General features: G+C 58.8%; 2 protein-coding genes across 2 annotated transcripts in view; one reads left to right on the top strand and one right to left on the bottom strand.

Annotated features, from left to right (window-relative positions):
• LOC114072166 (1-phosphatidylinositol 4,5-bisphosphate phosphodiesterase gamma-1-like) overlaps nt 1-5,611 on the bottom strand; it is a gene marked incomplete at its 3' end in the record, with an annotated part of 15,989 nt that extends 10,378 nt beyond the window's left edge. The window contains exons 1-13 of the mRNA XM_027910087.1: nt 5,568-5,611; nt 4,902-5,137; nt 4,714-4,807; nt 4,560-4,607; nt 3,765-3,849; nt 3,551-3,631; nt 3,418-3,452; nt 2,529-2,601; nt 2,338-2,439; nt 2,103-2,221; nt 1,939-2,024; nt 272-392; nt 3-170 (exon numbers count right to left, since the gene is read on the bottom strand). Of these exons, the coding sequence (XP_027765888.1) occupies nt 3-170; nt 272-392; nt 1,939-2,024; nt 2,103-2,221; nt 2,338-2,439; nt 2,529-2,601; nt 3,418-3,452; nt 3,551-3,631; nt 3,765-3,849; nt 4,560-4,607; nt 4,714-4,807; nt 4,902-5,137; nt 5,568-5,611 (1,292 nt within the window). The remainder of the gene's footprint in view (nt 1-2; nt 171-271; nt 393-1,938; nt 2,025-2,102; nt 2,222-2,337; nt 2,440-2,528; nt 2,602-3,417; nt 3,453-3,550; nt 3,632-3,764; nt 3,850-4,559; nt 4,608-4,713; nt 4,808-4,901; nt 5,138-5,567) is intronic.
• A 1,931-nt stretch (nt 5,612-7,542) lies between these two features.
• Nucleotides 7,543-7,817, top strand: part of LOC114072165 (zinc finger CCCH domain-containing protein 3-like) — a gene marked incomplete at its 3' end in the record, with an annotated part of 18,842 nt that continues 18,567 nt past the window's right edge. Inside the window, exon 1 of the mRNA XM_027910086.1 lies at nt 7,543-7,566. Within this exon, the coding sequence (XP_027765887.1) occupies nt 7,543-7,566 (24 nt within the window). The remainder of the gene's footprint in view (nt 7,567-7,817) is intronic.

Genomic DNA, 7,817 nt, shown 5'->3' with positions numbered 1-7,817 from the left:
CCTTGATCAGGATCTTCTTCTTGAGCTGGGTGGGCGAGGGCAGCTCGTCGGCGTTGATGTCCACGGGCTTGGTGAGGAGCATGTCCCCGAAGACCTTCTTGAAGTGGGAGGCCATGTTCCTCTGCTGGACGATGCTGCAGTGGTCCTCGATGGACAGGATGATGGGGAACCTGGAGGACACCACGGGGCGGGAAGGGCGAGCTTGGCTGCAGGTGAGGGTGGCACCGCCGGGATTTTGGGGGGGGGGGTGGTTGGGGGAGTTGGGGCTTACTCGGAGGTGACAAAGGCGTGTTCCTTGATGGTGTGAAGAACGTCCAGGAATTTGATCTTGGAGGTGAGCGTGTGGCCGTGGTAGATGATGGGGAGGTCGTCGGGGCCATCCCAGCAGTCCACTGAGAGGGGAGACAGCCTGGTTACCCCCCCCCAGGGACTGGGGATCACGGCTTTGATCCCACAAAGGGAGACCCCTCCCCCCCTGCTCCGGGGCCATGGGATGGGAGCAGGGCGTGGTCAGGGATGTGACAGGAGATGGTGGGGGGGTGCCAGCATCCCTGGGAAGTGCTGTGGGTGGAATTCCAGCATCCCTGTGATGTGCTGCTGGTGTTCCAGTATCCCTGGGAAGTGCTGGGGTGGAATTCCAGCATCCCTGTGAGGTGCTGGGGTGGAATTCCAGCATTCCTAGGAAATGCTGGGAGGGTTCTAACACCCCTGTGAGGGGTTGGTGGGGTTCCAGCATTCCCAGGAAGTGCTGGGGTGGAATTGCAGCAACCCTATGAGATGCTGGGGTGGAATTCCAGCATCCCTGGGAAGTGATGGGATCGAATTCCAGCATCCCTGGGAAGTGCTTGGAGGGGAATTCCAGCATCCCTGTGATGTGCTGCTGGGGTTTCAGCATCCCTGGGAAGTGCTGGGGTGGAATTCCAGCATCCCTGGGAAGTGCTGGGATGGAATTCCAGCATCCCTGGGAAGTGATGGGATCGAATTCCAGCATCCATGGGAAGTGCTTGGGAGGAATTCCAGCATCCCTGTGAGGTGCTGGGGGGGTTCCAACATCCCTGGGAAGTGCTGGGATGGAATTCCAGCATCCCTGTGAGGTGCTGGGGGTGGAATTCCAGCATTCCTAGGAAATGCTGGGAGGGTTCTAACATCCCTGTGAGGGGCTGGGGGGAATTCCAGCATCCCTGGGAAGTGCTTGGGGGTGAATTCCAGCATCCCTGTGAGGGGTTGGAGGGGTTCCAGTATTCCTGTGAGAGGTTGGGGGGGTAATTCCAGCATCCCTGGGAAGTGCTAGGGTAGAATTCTGGGATCCCTGTGATGTGCTGCTTGGGTTCCAGTACCTTTGGGAAGTGCTGTGGGTGGAATTCAAGCATCCCTGGGAAGTGATGGGATGGAATTCCAGCATCCCTGGGAGGTGCTTGGGGGGGGATTCCAGCATCCCTGGGAAGTGCTGTGGGGGTTCCAGCATCCTGGGGAAGTGCTGGGGTGGAATTCCAGCATCCCTGTGAGGTGCTGGGGGAGAAATTCCAGCATCCCTGGGAGGTTTTGGGGGGGTGTTCCAGCATCCCTATGAGATGATGGGGTGGAATTCCAGCATCCCTGTGAGGTGCTTGGGGGGGAATTCCAGCATTCCTAGGAAATGCTGGGAGGGTTCTAACATCCCTGTGAGGGGCTGGTGGGGTTCCAGCATCCCTGTGAGGGACTGGGTGGGTAATTCCAGCATCCATGGGAAGTGCTTGGGGTGGAATTCCAGCATCCCTGTGAGGTGCTGGGGGGGTTCCAACATCGCTGTGAGATGCTGGGGTGGAATTCCAGCATTCCTAGGAAATGCTGGGAGGGTTCAAACATCCCTGTGAAGTGCTGGTGGGGTTCCAGCATTCCCAGGCAGTGCTGGGGCGGGATTGCAGCAGCCCTGGGAGGAGCTGGGATGGGGGGACTCACACTCGATGCAGCGGCAGCCCATCCGCAGGCACCGCGCGTACGCTTCCAGGGACGACTCGCTGGAAAACTGGTCCCCTGTCAGGTACCTGGGAAAGCCAGGGAGCAGTTGGGATGGTGGGGACGCTCCCGGGTGTCCCCTGAGGAAATCCCAGCCCCGGCCTCACGTGTTGTGGGAGGAGGAGATCCAGTACTGGGACAGGGGGTGGTTCATCTCCTCGGGCACCACGCGCTCGTACTTGGCGTCCATCACCATGTTCTCCTTGGAGAAGAGGTACGTGAGGAACTGGGAAAAGCAGGGAGGAGAGGGGGGAAAGCAGAGAGGTCAGAGCCTGACAGGGCCACGGGGACGCCCCCCTGGGTGGGTTCTGGGTGGGGGGGGGGGGGGGGTCACCCACCCACCTCATCCAGCTGGAAGGAGGGATCGGCGGCGTCGCCGGAGCTCTCCCTGAGGTAGGTGCACATGTATTCCCGCACCATGCCCACGTCGCTGGCCCAGGATTCCTGGGAGACAAAGGTGCAGGTGGTTACGGGGCTGGAGCGTCCCATGGGACGCCCCAAGGGAGGCCACGGGGGTCTCAGAGAAATCCCACCTTCTGGTCGTGCAGCAGGAACTTCTGGAAGTCGTAGAGGGAGACCTGGCAGAGCTCGGGGCGATCCACGTTCCTGGGGCACGGATCAGCCACCAGTGAGGAGCGGGAGGAGGAGTTGGGATAGATCCCGTGGGAGAGGCAAGGCTGCCAGGGCCCACCTGCAGCTCAGCTTCCCTATTCCTGCCCCATTCCCACCGGGAGCGTGCAGCGTTGTCCGAGGATATGGGGAGGGCAGGGGGGAATGTCCCCACATCCCTGGCAGCCACATCCACTTCCATGTCTGTTCATCCCTGTTCCTATCCCTGCTCCCATCTTCACTCCCACAGTGTCTGCTCAGCCCCACTCCCACCTTGACTCCTCTGTCCGTTCATCCCTCCTCCCATCCCTGTTCTCAGCCCCACTTCCATCCCTGCTCCCACACCCCTCGCATTCCTGGTCCCATCTCCACTTCCACCTCTGCTCATCCCTTCTCCCATCCCTGCTCCCATCCCTATTCCCGCTCATCTGCTCTATCCCTGCTTCCATCCTCACTCCTGTCCCTGCTCCCACACCCCTCACATTCCTGGTCCCATCTCCACTTCCACCTGCTCATCCCTTCTCCCATCCTTGCTCCCATTCCCACTCCCATCCCCATTCCTGCTCATCTGCTCTATCCCTCTTCCCATCCTCCCTCCCATCTTCACTCCCATCCCTGCTCCCCTTCCCTCTCCCATCTGTGTTCCCATCCCTGATCCTCCCCGGTCCTATCCCTGTTCCCATCCTCCTTCCAGCCCCGCTCCTTTCCCCCTCTCCAATCCCTCTCCCACCCCCTGCCCTGCCCAATCCCTGCGTTTCCCGCTCTGTGGATCCCACCCTTGGAATCTTGGCCATGGCATTCCCAGGATCTCACCTCAGAGGGAAGGAGAGCTCCAGCTGCTCGATGACCTGCCAGGAGTGGGAGGGGACGAGGCTCAGCTGGGAGGGGACACATCACATGGGGGGGGTGGGGGGGACACTTGGGAAAGCAAATCCATGGATCTTACCGACTTCTGGGCGTCAAACATCAGGTTTTTGTAGAACTGGATGAAGTGGGAGAAAGTCATTTCATTCCTGGCTTCCACTTCCTGCGGGAGACGGGGCCGGAGGTGAGAGCGGGGCCACCCCGCCGGACACAGGGACACCTGGGTGGCTCCAGCCCCTCTGGAAGGGCTGGAAAATCATCTCCCTCCCGGGTGAGGTGTCCAGGGGGGTCCTTACCACGAGTTTATCCCGCAGGAATCTCATGTTGGGAACTCGGTAGTTCACCTGGGGCAGCATCGCCTTCAGGTCCTTCACGGTGATGCTGCCGGGGCGGGACACGGAGTCAGGAGGGAGAACCCCCCCGGATCTCAAGGTTCCCACCCCAAATCCTGGTGCCTGGCGTGGGGATCCCACCCTCCTGGCCTGTGGACCCCCCCTCCAGGCACAGGACCCGGAGAAATTGTGGATGTTCCATCCTGGGAAGTGTCCAAGGTCAGGTTGGATGGGGCTTGGAGCAACCTGAGCTAGTGGGAGGTGTCCCTGCCCACAGTAGGGGGTTGGAATTCCATGATCTTTAGGTCTCTTTCCACCCAAACCATTCCCTGATTCCATGATTCCATGATTAATTGTGTGGTGTTTGGCACAAGTGTGAGCAGAGGGGAAAGGAGAAGAAGCAAATCCCAAGAACCAACTGGGCTCTCTTGGCCATTATCCCACCTGGAGATGATGCCCATTCTCATCTCCATCACAATTTAAGTGAAAATTCCCTGCCTTTGGAAGTTGTTTCTGGGCTGCATTAATGGTCCAGCCCCTCCAGACACTGGTGGAAATGATGCAGAAATCGGGATCCCTGTGGGCCTCACTCCCAAAACCTCTGCTTTTCCATCATCTCTAAGCATCCCAAATAACCCGCTGCTCCCTCGTCCCACAAAGCCATCAGAATTTGGGATGCAACTGGGGGGGGGGGAATATGATCCTGGCCTGCCAAACCCACCACCCACTCCCCACCTCTGGGGCCGTGCCAGTGCTCACCTGCCCTCCCGTGCCCGGTCCATCCCATCAAACTGCTTCCGCAGCCACCTGGGAAGGAAGGGACGGACACACACACAGCGCTCAGCACCACAGAGGAGCAAATCCAGGGGGGAATGTCGTCCCTCAACCCAGGGATGTGCCAGGGTTTCCCCACCTCTCGATCTGCAGCGGGGTCTGGGCCCTCTGGGTATCAGCCACCAGCCAGTTGAGCCCCGTGATCCAGAGGTTGATGTCCTCCTCGCAGAAAGCTGGAGAATGGGAAGGAGGGATAGGAAGTTGTGGGATGCCGGGAAAAGGAGGTGGGACACGAGGAAAACGGGGGTGGGGGGAATCCCAACTCACCGGCCACGCTGAGCGTCCGCAGCCTGAAGTCCATCCCGTAGAGGATGATGAAGCACATGGTGAAGTCCAACTTGCGAGCGTCCTCGGGGTAGCGCTCGAAATCCCGGGAGTTCTTGCCCAGGCGGATCTCCTTGATCTCCCGGATGTCGACTGCGGGGAGAGAGAGAGAGAGAGAGGAAGGTGGAAGTGGGGAATCCCCACTTCCCAGGGGTGCTGGAATTCCATCCCAGTCTGCCCTGATGCCGTGGGTTCACGTGAGGGACTCGTGGTGGCTGCAGGAGGAGGGACTGCCAGGAGACCTGGTGTCCTCTGGGGAGACCTGTCCCTGGGATGGGACATTCCTGGGAATGAGGGTGCTGCGGCCACGTGGAGACACGTCCCCGGTGCCCTGATGGCACCATGGGCATGGCATGTCCTTCAGGGAACTGGAATTCCCTGGACTGGGGTGCCCCCGTTGGGGTGGGTTGGCATCACGTCCTCCATGGATTCGTGTCCTGGGATGGGATGTCCCCATTGGGCATCAGGAGTGCCACGGCCGTGTGTCCTCCAGGGAATCGTGTCCCCAGGACAGGTTGTCACCTCCACGTGCCTGATGACTCCCCCCCACTCCCCGTGTCCTCCAGGGACTCCCACCCCCAGGATGTGGCTCCCGACAGCACTTCCCACACTTTTCCCAGCTCTGCGGCCGCCTGGATGTCCTCCAGGCCCATCCTGCCCCATCCCAACTGGCACAGGGCAGACCCCGGGATGGGCTGAGCTCATCTCGGAATTGGAAACTCTTCCCAAAAGTGGCAGTTTGAGCTGGGACCGCAGGGCGTTGCTTTCCTGCTGCTCTGCTCCCTCATTATCCCGCTAAATAAAGCTCCGGCGGCGTTGGAAGGGCCGGGTTTCCGGAGCCTGCTCTTCCTCACCGCTCCTCCTTCCAGTTTTCCCAGTGGATTCATCCCACCGGGAGCAGAATAAGAATAACACATTCTTAGGAATAACACCCAAAGCCGTTCCCCATCCCACAACCATCACCCCTCCCCCTGGGAAGGTTTGGACTCTGGGAATGAGCCAGGGACACCGGAAAGGCCTTTGTGTGCTGGAGCCCCAGCCTGGCCATTGTCCTGCCGAGGAAATGGGTCATTTCCCGCACGATTTCCAGCCCCGGCCGCGCTTCCGACGACCACGATGTGGGATGTGGGATGTGGTGGTGGTGGTGGGGAAGGGCCCAGCAAACCCCGGAGCCCCATCCAGAGTGGGAAAAGCAAAGCTGAAAGCAGGGAGGGGGGAAAAAAGGGATGGGGGAGGAATCGGGGGCTGATTGAGCAAGAAAAGAGGGGCCGGGGAGTTTTCCTTGGCGGAAAAAGCTCCGGCAAACAGTGGAGGCTTTATCCAGGCTTTTTGTGTCGTTTCTGCTGGATGAGAGCGAGCCAAATTTCGTGGAGCGGGGTGGGATTTTAGCACAGGGGGGCTCTGCAGCCCGGCACGGGCTCTGTTTTGGGCCAAGATGCCAAGAAATCCAATCCCGTGGTCTCCATGGGGCTCCCAGGCCTTGGAGAAAAATCTTCTTGGTACAAACAGGAGGATTTTTTTTTGGGGGGGGAATGGATTTATGGGTTAAAAAGCAGCTGCTCAACCCCAAACCTGCCCATCCACAGGGAGGGGGAAGAACCCCACAGTGTTCTGCCAGCAGGTCCCAAAGGGGTATTCCTGGGATTCAACATCTCCAGGATCAGGCCTTGGATAAGCCCCCTGGGTGCTGCCAATATTCCCGGGATGGTTTGGGTTGGAAGGGAGCGGAAAGATCCTGGAATTCCAAGGCCCTGCCGTAGGCAGGGACACCTCCCACTGTCCCACATTGCTCCAGATTGGCCTGGAACACTTCCAGGGATGGGCCAGCCACAGCTTCTCTGGGAATTCCATTCCAGCACCTCCCCACCCTCCCAGCCAAGAATTCCTTCCCAATATCTCACTAACTCTGGGAAGCCATTCCCTGTGTCCTGTCCCTCCAGCCCTTGTCCCCAGTTCCCTCTCCAGTTCTCCTGGAACCCCTTTAGGCCCTGGAAGGGACTCCAAGGTCTCCCTGGATCCTTCCCTTCTCCAGGTGAACATTCCCAGCTCTCCCAGGTGGGATCTCACCTGAGTGGAGCAGAGGGGCTGAATCCCCCCCCCTTCCCCCACTGTGGGACGAGCCCAAAACACAGGGAATTTCTGCTTTTCCACCCCCCTCAAATCCCTCTCCCCGTGGCAAAGAGCCCGTTGTTCCCACAAAAAACCAGGGGAAGAGGGAGCGGCTGCACAAAACAAGGGAGCCGGAGCCGGGAGCTTCCTGGAAACCACATCTGCGGCGGATTTGCAGGGATCACGTCGGAAACTGTGTCTCCAAACTCCTCCCAGCATTGTCTCCGGGATCCCGGGCCATTAAAACACTCTGGAAGGATTAAAAACCCTCTGGAAGTCGCTTCCAGCTGCGAAAATCCCTCTTTTTTTTTCTTTTCTAATGCAAAGCGGGCGGCTCCCGCTGCAAAGAGGATTTGGAATGGTGGGAAGAGCAGGTCCTGCCCAGAGGGTTTTAAGGGATGCTGAGTGAAGGCCTGGGAATTTTTTTTTTTTTTTTTCCAGGCCTTAGGAGGGAAAAGGGGATGGAGAGGATGGAATGTTGTGCTGGGAAATCCCAGCCTCAGTCATCCCTTCATCCAGGATACCTGGAAGCTCAGAATTCTCTCCATGGGGGAAATGGAAGACAATGTCCCCCTGGGAATTCCTGTGGTGGGATTTAAAACCTGAAATAAAATATTTCCCCCTGGTTCAGGAGTGAGTAATCCCACTCGGATTTTCTCCTCTCCTCAAAAAAAACCCCTCCATTTCTAATTATTTGGCATGACCGAGGCTGGAAGTGTCACCTCTCCAAAATCCTCTTGGATTTTCCAG

Source organism: Empidonax traillii, unplaced genomic scaffold (assembly GCF_003031625.1).
Source record: "Empidonax traillii isolate 1590-97213 ecotype Southwest subspecies unplaced genomic scaffold, ASM303162v1 scaffold2713:size37999, whole genome shotgun sequence".
NCBI lineage: Eukaryota > Metazoa > Chordata > Aves > Passeriformes > Tyrannidae > Empidonax > Empidonax traillii.
Note: the sequence above shows the minus strand (reverse complement) of the source record. Positions and strands in the feature narration are given on the sequence as shown.